This window comes from Hippoglossus hippoglossus, chromosome 17 (assembly GCF_009819705.1).
Source record: "Hippoglossus hippoglossus isolate fHipHip1 chromosome 17, fHipHip1.pri, whole genome shotgun sequence".
Classification (NCBI taxonomy): Eukaryota; Metazoa; Chordata; class Actinopteri; order Pleuronectiformes; family Pleuronectidae; genus Hippoglossus; species Hippoglossus hippoglossus.
Window position 1 is genome coordinate 21,114,856 of NC_047167.1, and position 20,091 is coordinate 21,134,946.

General features: G+C 42.6%; 1 protein-coding gene across 2 annotated transcripts in view; it reads right to left on the minus strand.

The window, feature by feature from the left end:
• The window catches only part of kirrel1b (kirre like nephrin family adhesion molecule 1b), a 72,712-nt gene that overhangs the window by 4,465 nt on the left and 48,156 nt on the right, over positions 1 to 20,091 (minus strand). For both annotated transcript variants that reach the window (XM_034613991.1, XM_034613990.1), the window contains exons 3-13: positions 17,768 to 17,917; positions 16,890 to 17,047; positions 13,326 to 13,476; positions 12,815 to 12,920; positions 12,196 to 12,344; positions 11,598 to 11,725; positions 10,474 to 10,600; positions 8,467 to 8,567; positions 3,853 to 4,069; positions 1,788 to 1,895; positions 79 to 206 (exon numbers count right to left, since the gene is read on the minus strand). In XM_034613991.1, the coding sequence (XP_034469882.1) occupies positions 79 to 206; positions 1,788 to 1,895; positions 3,853 to 4,069; positions 8,467 to 8,567; positions 10,474 to 10,600; positions 11,598 to 11,725; positions 12,196 to 12,344; positions 12,815 to 12,920; positions 13,326 to 13,476; positions 16,890 to 17,047; positions 17,768 to 17,917 (1,523 nt within the window). The remainder of the gene's footprint in view (positions 1 to 78; positions 207 to 1,787; positions 1,896 to 3,852; positions 4,070 to 8,466; positions 8,568 to 10,473; positions 10,601 to 11,597; positions 11,726 to 12,195; positions 12,345 to 12,814; positions 12,921 to 13,325; positions 13,477 to 16,889; positions 17,048 to 17,767; positions 17,918 to 20,091) is intronic.

Below are 20,091 nucleotides of genomic sequence, written 5' to 3' on the forward strand. Positions count from 1 at the left end.
ACATTTAAGGCCATTGACCCGTACGTCTCCTCTCCATGGCCCCCGGTGACTCAGATGGGGGGGGGGGGATCTACTCACGGAGTACATGGCCTTGACCATCCGGGTTGCTGTGGAGACGTTGGCCGCCTCCTCCTCCAGGCTGTGGGTCTCTTTGTTGACTGTTTCCACCTTGATGTCTGGTTTACCCAGGGTGACACCCCGGCGACCTGGAACACCAAAAAGAAAAAACACAACCTCCAGTCATATTCTGGGTCAACGTCGAAATAAATTATTGATGTATTCAACAGTCTGGTTAGAAGGGAAAAGAGGAAACCAGAAAAAAACACAGTAACAACCACTCATTCTGTTTGATGCTGTTTTTGTCTGACTTGTCTGGGCCATTATTTGCCTTGTTTATCTTAATTTATCTCTGTTGTTAATGGAGCATTAAACAATTTGGTATGCTGCAGCCACAGAAAGCAGAGGGAGGTGGTGGGTTGAATTTTAAGGATGGAAAACGGCTCATTCCGTCTTCCTGAGGTTTGAAAATGAGGAGGAAGATGAAGATTTTCACACAGATCTTTTGTAAATGTAAAGACTATGAATTGTTTTTACGTTATTTTGTTTCGAAATTGAGATAATACTATGTCTGACTTAAGTGACTCGTAGTGGAAGTTTGATTGTTTAATCTGGTTGAAAACTGAATAAAGAACTGCATTAGGCTCAACGTTCATTTTAGCCCTGATTCGTCATCTGAAATCTTACGGATACGGATGAAACAGACAAAAACGAAGCAGAATCACTGGAAATCTCGGGGGTGTTTGAAATGGAAGTGTCTCTTTTTGTTTTTCCTGTTGCGGCTGCACCAAACACACGGAGATGCAACAATAAAACAGCAAAAATCTATATCACAGAAAGACCAAAAAGACGCATTTCAGGTTCTTTCCCACGATAAACATCACATTGTTGAGTTTAATTCACACATCCTTCACACAGAGCAGTCGACGTTTGTCAACATGAGCGACTCTCCTCCACGGAAACCTCAAACGCAAAGATTTCAATCTGTGAAGTCTTGAGCTGCATCATAGACGTCAAACGAGCGACTGCTTATCTGGAGCCGCGGCGATGTTTGTTTGAGTTTCAATTCCCAAACAATATCTTTTCTGCAGCGGTGTTATCAGCTCTAAACCAGAAAATATACTCTTATCCCCAGAAAATCCCTCTGGGGAATGTGCCCGTCACCTTCATTGTCTTTCAAACTCTTTCTTTGCGACGGAGCGGCTGAAAAATTAAACAACTTGAAGACACCACTTGTTCTGTAGCGCTCGGGTTTGTGTGCGAGTGTGGTTTGGGATGATAAACACTAATTGGTTTGCCGCAGGCTGTAGAAATAACATATAGGAATTCATAATTTAAACACTCCACCTTTAAATGCTCCTGTTCTCTGCTCCGTTGTTATGTATTTTATCTCGTCCGCCTATGAAAAGCGATTTATTTAAGAAAATAATTGCACAATTCCATAACAGTGAAATAAAAACATATTGTAGGCGTTTTAAGACTTATTATATGAATATTCATTAATCTCATTTGAATAAAATGCTATACGGCTGACATATGTTCCTTTCTCCAAGGAAAGGCAGAATGACAGAGAGTGGATGAAAGAGAAGAGTGACAGACACACAGTGAGAGTGTGTGAGAGTGTACACACACACACACACACACACACACACACACACACACACACACACACACACACACACACACACACACACACACACACACATTGAAGAACCACAGCGTGCACTCACTGCCTTTGCGTTGGCGGTAGAGGAAGAAGGCGAGTGCCAGTAGAAACATAAGCAGCAGAATGGAGGAGCACACAGTACCACCGGCGATAATTCCCACTGGAACAATATCTGAAACAAACACAGGCAGAAAGAAGGTTTCGGGTTGAGGGACAGCTGCTGCCTCATTGTTACACAAACCTGCTCGGGTGTCGTGTCGTTCAAGCATAAATCCTGTTGTGCCCGAGCTTAATATTGAATCTGTGAGGGCTGGTTGTGTTGATAAATCATGTCTGCACGTCTGATAAGGGCTAAAAACACTGTTGGAATACATGAGGACAAATGCAAGCTCCCTCCCTCTCTCTCTCCCTCTCTCTCTCCCTCTCTCTCCCTCTGTCTCTCTCTCTCTCTCTCTCTCTCTCTCTCTCTCTTAAAGGTATTTTGGTGGATCCTCTGAGGCCTGTGAAATCTGACAGCTGAAAGAATAAGAGTCAGTTACAACCGACAGAGCATGAAGAAATCATTTTCTCTGCGTAATGTGACAAAACCAAGCTCCTGGAAATAAGATGCAGAACTGTCCTGAATGGACTTACAACACTGTCTGTTGTTTGTCCCCCAGATGACACCTAATACTCTTGCTCAGGGGCACTTCAGTTTGAGCGGGAGAGCGCAGCGTCTCCTCCGGTAACATTAACCCTGTGGAGTTGTCAGAGCAGACACACACACACAGGTTTTCTTACATTCTGTGTGTTTCGCAATAAAATGGCCTTCATGTGCCGTAGCAAAGATTTAGAATTTTGAGGAGGTTCACGGTTCGAATCCCATGAATGAGTTTGAAAGTCCAAGCTGATGTTAAAAACGTTGTTAAAATCCATATGTGCTATTTTAATATATATAGAGACATTTTAATTCCATTTTTTTGCGACATTGCTACACTTCTTGGCTCATGACTGCTACGAATTGTAAAAACCCAGTGGCGGATCAAGGATTTTTCTACATCAGGGGCCATCAAGGGCCACGATGCACACAGAGAGGGGCCAATTATATGTCCGGCACACAATTCCTGATTCAGTTTAGTGTTACTTCTATGGCCACACATCATTGAACATGTTTTTTAAATGGTTACAAGCACATTGTGTACTTCAAAAAAACTTTCGAAACTAGAATATTAACAAATATTTATATGTATTGTTAGTATCAGTGCCAGTGCCGCCCTGGCTCCACCCCTGGATCCGCCCCTGGATCCGCCCCTGTGTGGACCAGTGAGCATTGCATCACCTGTGTTCTAGTGTCCTTGTACAGCACAGAATACAAATAAAATAGGGTAATTCTATAAAAACATTGCTCTATAGTGCCACTAGTGGTCAGACTCCACGTGGTAGGGGTTTAACAAAACACAATTGTATGTATTTCCTAAAACCCTTTTCTATAATAGTTATATAACCTGAGTTCTTTATACGGTCACTCTTCTTGCTGATGTGCCTCCATCTTAAGTCACCTCTGTGCTCATTGTGTTTTGTGAGTGAATGTTTTCACTGAGCTGGAGGCGATTTAGCGTCGCTGCCAAAATTTCAACTGTGAAACAGCAACAAATTTATCCCCAATGGCCCAAAAGGCTGAGCTCTCATGGACGACCATCACAACAGCGATGTCTGTAACGGGGCGGAAAGATCAACAGCGTATTGTGAGTCTTTGCGTTATGAATTATTAATCAGCAGGTTTATGATTGTCATTTGTCTCTGAGCACAGAGAAGCTTTTCTTGTAGGGAAGCAAACATAATGCAAAACAATATGAGGACTCACAAATCATGAGCCTGCTCAACAACACCAGGGTAACATTGATTTACTGAAGCCCTAAAGTTTGATACAAAACCTGCAGCAAATGTATAAATCATTTCAATTCTTTGCTGTCTAACTAATTATCATTTTAAGTGGAGGAACAACTCATAACATATTAGCGAAATCTTAACAGTAGGTACATGCTTCATTTCTGCTTTATGTTATGAAAGTAGAAAATCAGCTGTATTTAATTAATTGTAATATAATCAAGACCCACAAAAACTCATGTATTTCTCCAGTTTTTTCTTACCCTTCTCCTCCAGGGTGATGATCATGGTCCCGGGTCCGAACGCGTTCCAGGCGGTGCAGTTGTACGGCGAGTGAAAGTCCGACTCCATGACGTTGTTGATGGTGAGCGTGGAGAGAACAGCGCCGCCCTGCGACGGAGGTTTACTCTGCTCCACCGTGTACCGCTCCATCAGGGTGCCCTTCTCCTTCTCCCACACGTTCTCCTTCCACGCCCAGACCTGAAACACGCGTCTTTAATCAGCTTCTAATCATCGACCAGCAGATACAACGGAAGACGGGACTGTAAACACGCCCGTGTCAGGCTGAGCTACTGCTTATTGTTCCTTTAATTACATTTTAAAACACAGGAGCCGATAGTTATTGGCCACTGGGGCACATTTCCTACTCGGCTCTCACTTTCATGTTTGATCTTAAAAACCTGTTTCCAAAATAAAGCAGGTGTACTTGACATTAAGAATATGCTAAGAGGAAACGTTTGGTGCATCTGCAGACGACAACATCTGTAAATCTCCTCCCGATAAACGCAGCAGGACGTCCTTCAAGCTGATAGCAGCTCGGTATTAGTTTGATGAAGATGCAATCTCCGATATGTGTAATTTGTTTGATTCTTATCTAAACTCTGCTTTTACTGCTGCAACCGTCCAATCTCCCCTCAGGGCTCAATAATGCTAATTTCACTTTATCTCGTCTTAAATGGTGTAAACCACAATAGACCTGGATACAGACTCAAACACACAGACACAGGTTCGGCCAGTGAGAAAAGCTAACGAGACGGAAGTGAGTCTCAGCAGGAAATAGATTCTCTATTTGTTTTTTGTCCTTGTGCTGTTCAGGCCAAATTAGACATTTCAGTGAAGTTTATTCATGTGACACATTTCACACAGGTCTAGTCTCAATGTACTTCAGGAATAAAAGCAGAAGTAGACAAAGAACATGATTAAAATAATAAGAGATAAGACGGTTATAATTTATAATGGTCAGAAAGGTTTTAATATTAAAAAAGGAATAATAATAGTAGCCTTCTTCAAATCTAACTAAAATTGAAATGTGTTTATTTTGCTCTTGAAATAACTAATAATACTATTGTGGAAAACCTTAACATAAAGATCCAGTCAGTGTGGACTCAGTGAGCATCTTATTATTACATTCATAAAACAATAAGAAGTATAGTAAATTCAATTCTTTGTTTCACAAGGAGTCAGAGAGACGAAGCCAACAAGACTGTTAATACTCTTTAGTGTATTTCACATCAGCTTTGTCAGTCAAGCAAAAATGTGCATTACACTTAAATAATCTGCATAAACCAGGAAGCGTCTAACTGTGGCTTCATTTCAGAGATGATTGAAGGCAGACGTCAGATATTAGTGTTTCTGGAAGGTCCACGTTCAACATATAACTTTGTGTCATCAGCATAGAAGTGATGTGGATGCTAACTGAGAAAGCTCACACCCACCAGCAGCAGAAGGACACATATTATTAATTATTTTGAAATCTTTACTGTAAAAGAATGAAGCTAATTCATGAAATGATCCTGAGGAGCAGAGCTCAGCTATTGGACAAGAGGATTAACTGGTTTGTCAAGTTGTTCAAAACAGAAAAGTTTTATTATATTACTATTTATATCGTCGATTTGCTTTTGTTTTAACAGAAATTAACAGAGTTGTCCTTGGTGCAATGTCATCCATAATTTCTGTCACTGAAATGTTAAAATTATTAACCACGGAGGTTATCAAATATGGAGCATGATGATATCAAATATACATGGAGCCATATGTTGGGCTGATGTACCTTTTAACCTGGTTTTTAAAACAAACGAAAAATGAGAAATGTGATCGAGCCTCAGGGAGAAGAATTAAAAAATAAAAAACCTGTAAATCTTCTGCTTTTCACTTTCTACTCAAATAATTGACGCTCTTGTAGAATGCAGGTTTTTCTGTCTCCACATTCTGCGTCTCACAATCCTCCCTTTTTTCTTTCTTTATCACTATTCCTCACAATCATTTTGTCGCTCCACCACCGTGCGGCTCTCGCTGCTTTCTCAATCTGCCGTTGCCTCTTTGAAACACACACACACACGTACAAACACGCACACACACACACACGCACAGAATCATACTCCATATTTTATAAGTCCTTGTGTCTCTGCATTAAGCCGAGACTATAATGTCGTATCACATTATACGCTCTGAGCTCTCTGCCAGTGCAGAAGAGGGCTGAAGCTTCCTAAAAGCTCTGATTTCTGTCATGTTGGCACTGCAAAATTGGATAATTGACGCTGAAAGGTACAGAATTTTACTCTCCCTCCATCTCCCTGCCGCTCTCATTTCAATCTATTCTCACCCCCACACTCTCGCTCACTCGCTCCAGCCTTCAAACTCAAATGTCATTACTGAATTTATTTCCATTTTTCTGCCTCTTTTTGTGATTCGTGAGCATTCTGGTATTTTTTTCTTCCTTTTTAAAGGTTTATACTCAAACTGCTTATTTTGTAACTTATATCCAGCACCGACACTCCACATTAAACTCTAGTTTTATCAAGTGTTGCACTCAGCGACTTCAGCAAAATGCAGGGATTGAAAAAAAAAAAAACAGCCCAGTTCTGCAGTTGTGGCACGTTCAGGGGGATATTCCATTACAGTTTGCCGGGAAGGCAATCTGCGTGAAAGCTTTCTTTTAAAGAAAAGATGGTTAAACCACTTTGAAAGAGATCACTGAATTGGAAAGGTTTGAGCTGCTGGGTTCAATTTACACTAAAATCAAAAATGATCTGGAGGCTCCACTGACTCTCTCACAGTGACCATAACTCTTAATATCAGTGGTTTTAAAGAATGTTTTGTGTAGAGTTTAATGTGATTATATTGTCTTTCAATTTATTCTAACGCCATGTTTAGATTCTCTGTAGAAAATGTAGAGGAAGCTGCGGAAAATTACTCATAAATGCATCTTGCAGCAATCAGCTAAAAAAGACAAAAAAACAAATCAATGTATTTGTCCTATCATCAGTATATTAATTATCACAATAACCTTAAACTATGCACAAATAGAATCTGTTCGTGAACTCGTCAGACACTTGAACACAACACGCTGCGTCTGTGACTGCAGGAAAACAAGCGACTGCAGCTACTTAACAGGAAACCGTTAATGGATCAGACAAATTAACGAGCGTTATTTACCAGAGACCCTTTTTCACACGGTCTCATTGTCCCGTGTGAACTCACATGTGCAGCCAGGGGTTCCACACGTGGCCGGGGTGTTTTCTTGTGGTGAAATCCTGCTGCAACAATTAGATCCCAAGGCTGTTCCATCGTTCAAAGCGATGAGATAAAGGCGTATGAGCGCATCTTGCAACAGCCTAAATGAACTGTGACATGGCTTATGGGCTTAGAGGAGCCGAGAAAAGAATAAAAGACACGTCGACTAAATAAAAAATGAATGATGGGAGATATCTGAGAGTTAGGACGGATAGCACTGATGTAATTTTCACTTTTTCATTCCCTTTTCTCCCTCTTCATATTTAAAAAGTGCTCACACTCGACTATCCAAACACCAAACAGTGGGAGCGGTGATGTTTTTTCATCATTTTCTCAAATCTCATCTGCTTCCCTCCATTTCCCTGAATTATGTGCAGGGTACTGCGTGTCTCCTGTTTCATTTCAGCAGCAGCTGTTTTTGATGAGTCACACTTTTTCCAGCGCGGACAGGGAACACGTCGTTCTCACGAAGCCGCGGCGCAGTGGGAGAACAATGCCGCTTGTACCGATTGTTTGGAATATTACACAGGCGGAGAAAAGTGACTGGTATTAACCGCCTCGCAGTCGTCAGCTGCCAACGTGAGCCTGTCAACCGGCAGGAGATAAGGTGAGACTCTGGCCTTCTGTTCCAAAGTTAGGGAGAATTGAATAAAGAGTTTTTTGTAGAATATTATGATGTCGCAGGTGAGATCACCTGTGACCTCTGGGATTTACCAATCATGTCATCACTTTGGACAATTATGCATTTGTCTTAAATGACCTTTAACCTTTGACCACAAAAGTCTAATCGGTTTAACTTTGAGTTCAAGTTGACGTCAGATATCGTGACAGTTTTCAAATGCTAAAAATATATATATATATATAATATATGTAAGAGCACAGTGACCTTGCCCTTTGACCTTGGACCACTTAATTCAGAGTTGATCTTTATTACAGATGTAATGAAACTGTCTCGCAACAATGAGATGGATATGACGTCACAGTCAATTTCACTTTTTACCATCAAAACTAATAAGTTCATCCTAAATATTAATATTAATACTAATACTAATACTAAGAACGATTATAATTAGGTTTTTATTATAAATAAATGTCAATGATAAAAGTAAAACCAAAGATAAAATCAGGATTAAGAGGCATTGAAACCTGATTAGTGAGGGATAGATAAGATGTTATGTTTGAGTTATGACTTGAACAGTCGAGGAACAGATGGACAAACGGACGTATAGATGAATAGACAGACAAACAACCCAAGAACACGATGCCTCTGTCCACATCTGCTCTGATCAGGATTCAGGCCGATGCGATGTGAAAAGGATCGAGCGCCTTTTACAACAAATCACAGCCTCTGAGTTTGGACTTACGATCTTATCGGGCGGCGGGGTGCTGGCGATGTAGCACTTGATCTCTCCTCTCTCGCCTCTGACAGAGTACTGCACCGGTTCACTGGAGATGATGGGGGGACCTGAGCGAGCGAGACAGGACACAGAGGGAGGAAAGAAAGACACCGAGATATTTCATTTAGAAAGGTTCACTTCTTATACGCTGCAGGGGCCCAAATGGCGTAAGATGGAGGGAGCTTCATCTGCTGGACACGGACACGTGATGGAGGGTCAGTTAGCCGGCTGTGTGCTACACGGGGAACAGTGAAGAGTCTAAATGTGTCGGAATAAAAACCTTTGGAAGTTGTGAGTTCCTCCGGTTTTCTTCTCCGTGGACGCAGAGTCAGTTTTACTGTGCATGTTCAATTTGAAGATTGACTTTCACAGCAGGCAGGTTGGATTTATTGACGTGTTCGGAGACACACGTCAGACGAGGAAGTTATGATTTATATTCACCACTTAAAACTATGCAGCTACACAAAGGGGGGGGGGGGGGGGGGGGGGTTCGAAGAAAACCCACAAGGAGGCCAAGAGCTGTGATTGGCCAGTTTTCATTTCAGGACCCTATAAACAGACGGCATTTATTTATAGAACTTTTCTTCCACACATTCACAGTCACCATGGTGGAAGAGCTGTTTCGGGGTTCAGCAAATTGCCCAACAACTCTTCGGTATGTCGATTGGAGGAATCGGGGATCAAACCACTCACCCTCAGGTTAATGGACGACCCGCTCCACCTCCTGAACCACAGCCACATGATGACTATTGAACCTCTTATTATCTTATTACAGGTATACGTGGATTTCTTTAAACGCCAGTGGAGGAGTTTCCCGCTCTGTTTTATTTTCCCATGGTGCATCATGGGAAAACTGCATTCTCACCTCGCTGAATTGCCGAATCCGCGATTTCACTCAGGTGTCATGTTTCTGCCGATTGGAGCCAGAGGTGAATGAAACCTGGATCTACTGCATTTGACCAGGGAGTAAACGCCGATTGTAACCGTTCCCATTGCAGACAGAAGCCAGATGCTGTGGTTAGTGTGGTTTTTGACCAGTAGAAAAGGGGCTTTAGTTTCTAATTGGAAATGAAAAGTACGGCCCCCTGTGTTGAAGTCTGTGTTGTGAGGACTCCTCGTCCTCCTGATGCAGACTCTGTCACCCGAGTTCCTCCTCAGCTCCCGTCATAATCACTCTGGCTGCCGACAATGAAACGTGAGATAACAAGCGGCTGGCAGAGACGAAGCACAGGCTGGTGTTTTAACTGCAGGCCGATGATTAATATTGCCACTTGCGTTGCTGCTGCTCATTGTGTTGTGGTAAAAAATCTGATGTTGAACCATAAATCAAAACCTTTGCATCCGTGGCAGGACAATGGAGAAATCTATCATATTTGATGCGTCGCAGCATCCAGTAACTTCGCTTTGATTGAGGATAAACGGCTCCATAAAATCGATGCAACGCGGTTTGCAGTCGGTCGTGAGAAAGAATAAAAATAATCTGGTTTGTGAACGAGTGGTCGTACTGTAGCAGTCGGCCTCAGTTGGTTTTCAGCGCTTGATATTTTGCAAGGGAGGGAGGACGTGCCGATGAATGTCGTCCTCCCTGGTTCGACCGGGCACTTTGTCAGCCGCGGAAGATTTAAGGCGCATTTGAACTTTTCATCATTGTGTTCTTGGTGAATCAGTTTTGATTTATTAAGCTGTTGCTGCTCTCTCGGGGGGGGGACAGTTTCAGCACTGAAATATTGGCTTCCAGCCTGTTTTAAATTAGCTGCTGGGATGAACAAAGCCGGGTCAACATGATTTTAGTTCTATTATCTGCTCAGTGGCTTCGGCTGTCAGAGGGATACAGATACACGAGCGGGGCCCGGAAACGAAAAAACATAAAAACGTAAAGCTGGTCCTGATATTCCTCCTCCATATTCTGAAGGGTGTTTGCTGCGCACAGATCAGCTCTGTGTCTTTTTGCAGAGTGAGCGAATGGTGACTGACCGTTGACGGTGAGCGTCACCTCCGTCTCTCCCACTCCGATCCGGGGCACGATGGCCTTGCAGACGTATTGACCTGCATCCGTCTGGCTCACGGACTTCAGATACAGCTGGTTGTTGTTGCTGAGCACCTGGACACATGAATAAGCGGAGGCTTAAAGAGCAGGGTGGGAGATTTGTGGAGGTGGAGAGCAGAGACAGACAGGAGGAGATGCTAATAAGAGAGAGGGAGGGAGATCCATATTTAATTCATAAAACATGTTGATTTACTCAGCGAGGCTCCATTAGTCTTTTTTTCTCCTTTTTTTTTCCTGGAGCTTTTCTTAACTTGTTAGACATGAATTAAAGATTTAAGATATGAAGACAGAGTCTCCTACTAACCGTCTGCTTTACAGCTGAGCAAACATTTATGAAGCCTGGCTCTGAGACATTAATATGGGCTGGGATTGTGGGTTTTCTGGAGGATTTGACGATAGACTTTTTGTTGCGTTTGTAAAAAAAAATTGATGACTTGTTTTGTGTGTGAAGCCGAACAGGTAGAAAATCAGCTGTGACAGGTGTTTACATGATAGAAATGAGGGCTGGGCAGTGAAAGATAACATTTTCATATCACGATAAATGTCACGTTATTATTTCCTAAATCTAAAGACTAATTTTTGTGAAGGTTGTGGGTTTAACATTTTCTTTATAGGCATAGAATGAAAATACCTTTTCATAAGTATGAGGTGTGTTATTCCTCCTCACTGTGTTTACACAACGCAAAAGCAATACATTGATTAACATCTGACTTTTGTTTCATTGCAATTGATGAAAATAACATTGACATTGTTTTATTGCCGAGCTGTGATAGGAATATAGATTCTCAGATAACTTTTTCCAATTATTTTAATGGTTTTCGAAGGAGAAGACAGGTTGAAGAAGTGAATAACAATGAGGGAACAATGAGGGAGAAAAGTCTGGACATGATGGATGCCTCCTCTGTGATTAATAAAGTAATGTTTCTCTAACTCCACCATGTGAAAACCACTTTCTCTAACATCCAGTATAAATATAAATATTTGATATTGCAATGATATCAGTGTGGTTCGATAAGGTTAAAGGTGAAAGGTTTGTTCTTTCTTATCTTACCATGCTGGAGCCCTTCTTGGTCCAGGTGAGGGTGAGAGGAGGGTTTCCAGACCACTTACAGTTCAGGGTCACGTCAGAGTCCACGTCCACCGTCACCGGCCGCGGCTCCACCACCAGAATTGGGCCGACTGATAGAAGGCAGGACAAAAGAAAACCCTTAGTTAAGGAAATACAGACTTAGTGATCACACTGTGGCTACAAATCTGTGGTTGCACAGGAAAAAAAGAGTTTCATACTTTCATAAAGCATAACCAAGATATATCAAATTTACCCCCAAATTTCCTTTAAAACATGTCATTCGTCTCTAATTCTGTATAAACCAAACAAACACAAAAATAAAACTGGTTCTCAATATTTTTGCAATTGAATATTTTCACTTGCAGATGAATTACATGCACTGTTAATATATGTTCACTCACTATACTTATTTACTTTACTAAATTATTGACTTTAACATTTGTCATTTGTTTTGCTGAATATAAATCAATTCAACTGAACTGCGAATGTATTCTGCACAACACATGAAACACGGCGTCATAAGAAGAGTGTGAACGGTGGATCTTCAGACTGATATGGGGTCAGTTTGCCCTCGACTCACAGTGCACGTCCACCAGGATGCTGACGTTGGTGCTTCCCACGGCGTTGAACACCTGACAGGACACGGGCTCGGTGAAGAAGGAGTGATCGGCTGTGGTGACAAACACACTCTCCCGGGCGCCCTCCAGCAGCACGCCACCTTTAGCCCACCTGACGCGGAACACACACATGGTACAGGTTATCTACAGTGACGTCACAGATCGTCAGCATTGTTTTTTAAGTGAGGATCCAAGACAGTTTCCATTACTAGACATGAAATGTTCTTATAACATCAGTTAAAACAACTAAACTTACATTTTTAGTGCCTTGATGCCAAAACCTTCAATAAATGCAAGTTAAAGAAATCATTTAATCCGTTTTCCCTTCATACTGTTTCCTGCCAGAACTCAAAATCATATATTGCACCATATTATAGACCACATTGCACATCTGCCATTAGATGGCATTTCAATGCACAGTCAATAGGCTTAGTGCCTAAGTGCCTGGCAGTGCTCCCACACTGGGACCCCGAGCTGGAGCATCAGACCTCAGCTCACAGCCACAGCGTTACAGCGTCTAACAGCCCCACTGCTCCAACACGTCAGATAACGTGGGTCAGGGTTGGGGTTACGTGTTCGTACCTGAAGCCCATGATGGGGGGGTTGGCGGTGGCCTGGCAGGTGAAGATGACTCTCTCCCCCTCCAGGACGGAGCGGGGCTCGATGGACAGCGTCACTGTGGGTGGATCTGCACAGAAGAAGACGCTGATTCAATGGACAACTCCAAATAAAGGGAATTAGGCCACTGACAAGCAGCGTGAGGTTTGATTTCCCTCATAAATAAGTCACGCAGACTGTAGATATCACAGTAAAATCTGGTTCCAGGCTCTTCTCGACAAACTTGGTAGAAAAATACACTAAACATCTTCATCCTTATTTCTCCAGGGACGAGAATTTAATTATTTAAACATTGGCCTCAAAATAAATTTCAACTCAAGTCAGATTTGGAACAACTGAAGTAGAGAGGGGTAAAACAAAAAAAAAGGCTGTAAATTAATGTTTATAATTCCTTAAAGTCAACAAGTGCTGGGGCAGCTCAATAAAATATTTAACCTGCACCTTCACATCCTCACAGAGAAAGAGTCAAACATACGGTGGACGTTAAGGGCGACGGTGGCTCGTTTGCCCATGGGCACTGCCGGGTTGCTGGCCACGCAGGTGAAGTTGCTGCCGCTGTCAGTGTCGACTGGCATGAGGGGCAGGTAGCTCCTGGTCGTCACCCTCTTCCTGTCCGGCAGCACCTCCTGCTCCGCAAAGAACAGAGAAGGAGAGGATTCAAGGAGGGAAGCCAGTAAAAAAGATCAAAGAAGAAGAGGAGGAGCACGACGGAGAGGAAGGATATAAAAAGGAAGGAACAGGAAATATCATGGGAGAGGACGCGGAGGAAAAAAGAAGAGAGAGATAGGAGAGTTATTTTAGAGTCAGGAAAAATGTTTAATAGCAGAAAATGGAAATAGAAATTACAATGTGGAGGTAGACATGGAATAAACAACACGGGTGTAAGAGAATATAGGTTTGGAAGGGAAGGCAGATTCAAAAGTGAAAAGATGCAGCAGACAAGAAATTCATGTTCTTGTTCTGTCCTCAATAATTTAGATGATAAATGTTGTTGCAGGAAAAAATACAACTTTGAAAATTGCTATTTTCTAATTAATGCAAGCAGATCAGTTTTATAGAGATGTTGGGTTTGATTTTCAAATCAGAGCCGAATACTCACGAAAGTAAAAAATAAACAGAATACAGTAAATGCTGCGCCGCTGAAATGTTCCATTAACTAATCAGCTCTTCTTTACGCTGCTTGTCTCATTATTATATTGTTGTAAATCTGATGGACTTGATTTGCTCGGACAGAAGAAGCTTTTCGGCCTCTGGGATTAACATTGTTCAACAATTTGAGAAATTATGTAGATTAAATGCTTTTCTAATTTGGAAAATAATCTACGGGTGAAAACAATTATGGAAAAATAATCCTCAATTGCTGCCGTCAAAGATAAAATCATTCAAATAAAATGAATTCTGCACAATAAGAACATTAAGTCATGACCATAACACGTCTCCTGGATTGACGAGGTACGTGGTGTTTTGCAGTGCAGCTACACAATCTGTCGAGAAAGTGTGTTGAGCTTCCGCTGTGGTGTAGAATGCGTGGTCAGTAACGCGGTAACATAAGTGCAGTATGTAATATGTATGAGCATGTGTGTGTGTGTGTGTGTGTGTGTGTGTGTGTGTGTGTGTGGGGGGGGGGGGGGGGGGGGGGGGGGGCATGGAGCCGGCTGCAAGAGATGTAAAAAAACATCTGTGTTTCAGAGTGTGAGTCACTGTTTGCTGCTGCGTACGAAGGCAAAGACGCACATATGTGTGAGGATGTGTGTGTGTGTGTGTGTGTGTGTGTGTGTGTGTGTGTAGGAGAGTGTATACGTGAGCGTGAGGAGTGTGAATGTGGGAGGAAAGAGTGCAAAATATATCACAGCGATAAGTGTCACCTGCAGCTCTTTCCTCTGTGTATATATAATATAATTGTGTGTGTGTGTGTGTGTGTGTGTGTGTGTGTGTGTGTGTGTGTGTGTGTGTGTGTGTGTGTGTGTGTGTGTGTCTGCAGGTTAATTATGTCTTGATCTTTGTGTTTCAAGTTTTGTCACGATCTTTAAATGTGGAAAGTAGCTGATGTCTATTTCTGTATCCATGGCTGCTGCTTCTTTTTTCTTCAGGTTCAAGCTGTTTGATAAAAAAGCTCATTGGAAGGTGTGTGATGATACACACACACACAGACACACACAGACACACACACACACACACACACACACGTGTAGACGCAGGGCTATTGAAAAACAGCATGAATGAAGATGTCAGGCCTCCACACTGGTTCAGCTGAATCAGGTCACGACTCATCTGATGGAGATCAACACGTCTGGAGATGGACGATGTTTCGGAGTCAGTTTCTTTTTGCCAGCGAATAAACCACGAGTGCATCTGAGTGGAATCACTGCTAAGAGCTCATGAGAACTCAAGTATCCCTGCAGGTATTTTATTCAATGTTTAAAACCTCTTAAATGTAGAAAAAGCCAAAGTTCTCAATGTTGTGATTCTGCCTGAGTGGAACCAAGATGCTACTAATGAACGAAAAACGAATGATATCAAGAAGGAGATTTGTTACAGGGATGTGATGAAGTATGTTGAGTTTTTTCCTTTCACTAAATAACACAAAACACTTCATTCTCGCAAGTGAGAAGTGTTTTTTCCTTCCATTAACATTTACAGGTTGACAAGTTTCTAGTTTGATAAAGTGCAACGTGTCATTCTGTTGCTTTTCCAATTTCTGTGTTTCTGTCCTCGCTGCTGCTCACTGATTGAACCCGTGTGAAGCTGTGGGCTGGAGCTGTGAGTGTCTCAGGTCCGGAGCTGCGTCCTTCAGAGGCTGCGTTTGAAGGCTCCTTCAAACGGCTCCAATAGGTGGATCCTTCTTGGGCCAACATATCCCAGGATTCATTGCGTTTTGGTGGAGAAACATTTCTCAAGAGGTAATAGCAGCGGCAAGAGAAGAGAGAAGTGGATTAAATGGTCTACATGGTCCTTGAAGACGTCCTCCTTCGTGGACCATGTAGACAAGTGTTTTTTCCAGTTGTGAGAATATGTACGGTGAAGAACAGAGGAAGATGCTGGAGTTGTTGTTGGTGAGGAAGAGGAGAAGGAGACGGGCTGTAGCAGGAGGAGGAGGAGGAGGATGCACCAATGACACAACCACACAAAGCTTGTTGCTATTGGTTGAGGTTGCGAGGTCACCGGTCAAAGTTCACCAAAGCTGGACTCGACGTGAAGCCACGCTGAGGATTCGCTTCACCACAAGAAGTTTTATTCGCAGCTGGCTTTACTCAGAGTGGACGTGACAGGCGAAGACTTGCCACTGCTACGTTCCTGGAGCTGTGACTGTTTGAATCTTGTTTGTTTCCTCATTCTGCCTCTTTCCTCCTCTTTGGGCAAATAAATGACAGAATGCATTGCAGGGTGTTGACTTCCTCCTCACGTTGTGGCTTCGGAGCCGGCCTTGTAACAGCAGGTAAAAGTGATGTTTGTGATCTTTCTTGCCACCATTGAAAATAAACACTGGATTAATTGGGTCCCTAATGCTTAAAGTCTCGTTTCAAGGCACAATAAGCTTTTTCCCCACAGGTTTACTTTCAATAAGTAAGTTATTTTGTCAAATGAGAAGCAAGAAAGTCACAAACTGTGTGTGTGTGTGTGTGTGTGTGTGTGTGTGTGTGTGTGTGTGTGTGTGTGTGTGTGTACACTGTACATTCCCTGATGCATGTCTCCAGGGCGGCTGCGTGTCCTGTGGTGTACATACAGTACTTCCCCCCTTCGCGGTGCCAACGGCAAAAAACATATGAACTAACAAATAAACAGACTGATGTTACTGAGGAGCAGATTAGAACCTGTACCTTCATAAACAAAATGAGATTGAGCAGATCTCATTTTAGTCTAATAAACTTTATGCGTTTTATGTTTGTTTTATGTTGCATGACTCTTTTCCGCCTGCGTGTGTGTGTGTGCGTGTGCGTGTGTGTGTGTGTGTGTGTGTGTGTGTGTGTGTGTGTGTGTGTGTGTGTGTGTGTGTGTGTGTGTGTGTGTGTGTTGGCTATCATCTGCACGTGTGAGTCACCGTGGACTGGTGGGCTCCCTCCACAGCGACTCCATCCTTGGTCCACTGGATGTGCGCTGCAGGCTTGGCCCCGCGGGTCACACAGGTCAGGTTGAACGGAGTCCCAGCCATCAGCAGGAGCTCCGGGGATCCGTCCACCACCGGGTCCTCGGGGGGGACTGCAGGACAAATACATGCCTTATGCAAGTGTGCACACATGCATACAAATAAATATGTTCACAACCGGAACATACTTGTCATTTGATCATCCTGTAATGCAAATAATGTTGATTCCTTGACCTTTAACTTTAGAAATCTTGTTTCTCTTTCACATTTAATTCTTCACATCCACCAGAATTGTGGAATCAAGAGTTGTCAAACTAGATGTTGAACTTTTGTTCAGCTTCCACTTTCTGGTTAAATCCTGGTTAAAGCTTTAAAGCCAAGCTTTGGATTGCTTTACACATATACTTACTGCAAACAAATACTGCTGCTGAAGTATTTCTCATTTCACATATATCTGCTTTCTTTCTTTTTTAATCTCCACCTCCATCTGGATTCAGAATAGGTCTTATTTTTGACATTTTCACCAATTTCCTATGAAATAATAAATGGATCTATCAAAATTAGGCATATTTAGAGGCCTGGTATACTTGATAGAAATTTAAAGAAGCTGTTGACTCGAAAAAGAAAAGCTCATTTCGTGGATTCTGGATAAAAACATGAATGATGCATCAAATATAGTCAATAGCTGATCCAGGGCTGAAAAGTAATAAATATAATGCATCTATATCAATCATGTGATTTCAAGAGGGAATGTAAAGTGTTTTTTTAGAATGAAATGTTCCTTTGTTGAGTGAAAATCTAAAGTTCCAGTAAAAAGGTAAATGTCCACCTACTGAGCACGTTGAGCTTCGCCCTCCTGGAGCGCAGCGCGGCCTCCGTGGCCTGACACTCGTACAGGGAGTCATCGGACAGCCCGGCGTTGGAGATCTCCAAGTTGTACTGGCCGATGTCCAGAGCCCGCAGCACACGGTACCTGGGCCAGGCTGCAGGAGACACACAGGGATACAAACAGATGTAAAAAAAAACCTGCGCTGCTTTGTGATGGAGTTTCTGTTTCAGTTCATGCGTCACACTGGGGTTTATTCGCAGGTCAGAAACGCCCGTTGAGATTGGAAAATGAACTTTTGGGAATGGAATGTAAAAATAGTGGAAAACACGAGCCGCTGTGTTGAAACGGTCGCCGGCATGAAGCAGAAGGTGCATTACTGTTACAGTCATGAGTCACCGTAATAGCGATGCCTTCACAAACGACCTGAGTCGGAGGATAATATCTTTATTTTAGGACGAGTGAGTGACGAGTTCCAGGCAGAAAAACTTGGAATAAAACTTTTCTTTTTTCCCATCGACTATTTTCCAGGTGAAAATGTAAATGCACAGGGGGAAGGAACACATTTTTAACAGAAGCTATTTTTCAAACTATCGTGATATTTCTTTTGTTAAAGTGAATGTAGGAACATTAGCTGCCCAAAAAATATTCAACGCCTGCCAATGCGGCTTAGACGGGAAAAGAAAAAGATGAAGGAATATGAAACGAGTTTTACATATAAAATAAACAGTAGTGAAAACAGCTCCGGTTGTTTTTCTGTGTTTTTCTTCCATTCGCCTTTATTTTTATTGAGGCTGCAGCAGAAAGCTTAAAGATGCATATCTCAAAACGTCAGGAAATAAAACAGCATCTCAATGGATGGACGCCACACAAGGAAAGTGGGGGGTCTGTCACTTTACTTGTTTTCAAGATACAGCCGATGTAAAACCCTGGATGGTATTTGTCAGACTTCATTCAAAGGGATCGTGCGAATGGTGCATGATCATATATTTAAAGTTTTAATAAGCGCACACACACTTAGCATTTACTATATTGATTTGGGGGTTTTGAGGAGAATTTTGCTTTAAGTAGATCATGGGCTGCTCCTTTTATATAAACAACACAATGGAATGGCGCGAATGCAGGAGAACACGCACACACACACACAGACACACACACACAAACCAGCAGAACAGAACAGTCTGACACAAACAGCCGAAGGGTTTGTGCACAAACACTGATCAAGCATCGCCACATGCGCCACGTCGACTCCAGTATCAAACACAAAGTCGTTCCAATTACAACACAACCACCATTTTTCTCTCCGTCTGAACCCTCTGCCTCGCAGACAAAGACATAATTGAGCGTGACGTCCCACTAGGGGGCACTCATTGATCCTTCGTGCCCAGTCCTGATATGGCATCATGGATTCAGATGGCAAGAGGCAGGCAACTGGGGTTCGGAGAGGAGCAAGGAGGAGGGTGGGTGACGTGGATGGAGGGTGGGGAGGGTAGGGGGCGACAAAGGTATTAGTGGAGATTACATCATCCACTTCGCAGCATAGCAACCACAGAGGTGAAAGCACCCCGGGGAGAAGGAGAAGAAGGAGGAGGAGGAGGAGGAGGAGGATGAACAAAAACATTGCCACCACTGATGCCTGCAGGTGGGGAATAGATTGATCCACATAACAAAGACACACATGTACAGTATGTTGCTGGTTCAATAATCACATATTAAAAAGGAATTTTCTTTACATGCATTTCATATTTTGCACAATGCGACTCTCTACGTGATGTCGAGAAACTGTTTTTGATTTTATTTTTTTATTTTTGCCAGTGAACAAACGCAGATCTCCTGCGTGTGTGTGGGAGTTCAAACTGCAGGTATGAATTTACTGCACGCCCACTCTGTCATTAAGCTGTATGAAATCAGACAGGGCACATAACAACAACCTCTTACACGTCACGTTTCATGCACCGGTAACACGACGCTGGATAAGAATCAATTAATGATATTTGTTGGGGCGACGTATTAACGACGTATTAGCCTCTCCTATATGCATCCGTTATCGTTCTGCTACCGATCGGTGTCGGGGTGGAACTTGGGTGATCTCCGTCATTAAAATGTCTCGTTCTGCACAAAAGAAAATGCCACAAAAACATAAAAAGACGCATCGACTATGTGACACGACTTTTACAAATAAAAAAAAAAGAAGCTAATTTGATATTTGGCCCTGGAGGTGCAGGCGGCTCGTATTTCAGCTGCGGAGGAGCTCACTGTACTCAGCTGTAAGTGGCTCTTGCAGAAATTTATTAAAGCCATATCGCAGAGGCGCGTGTGAAGTGGAACAGA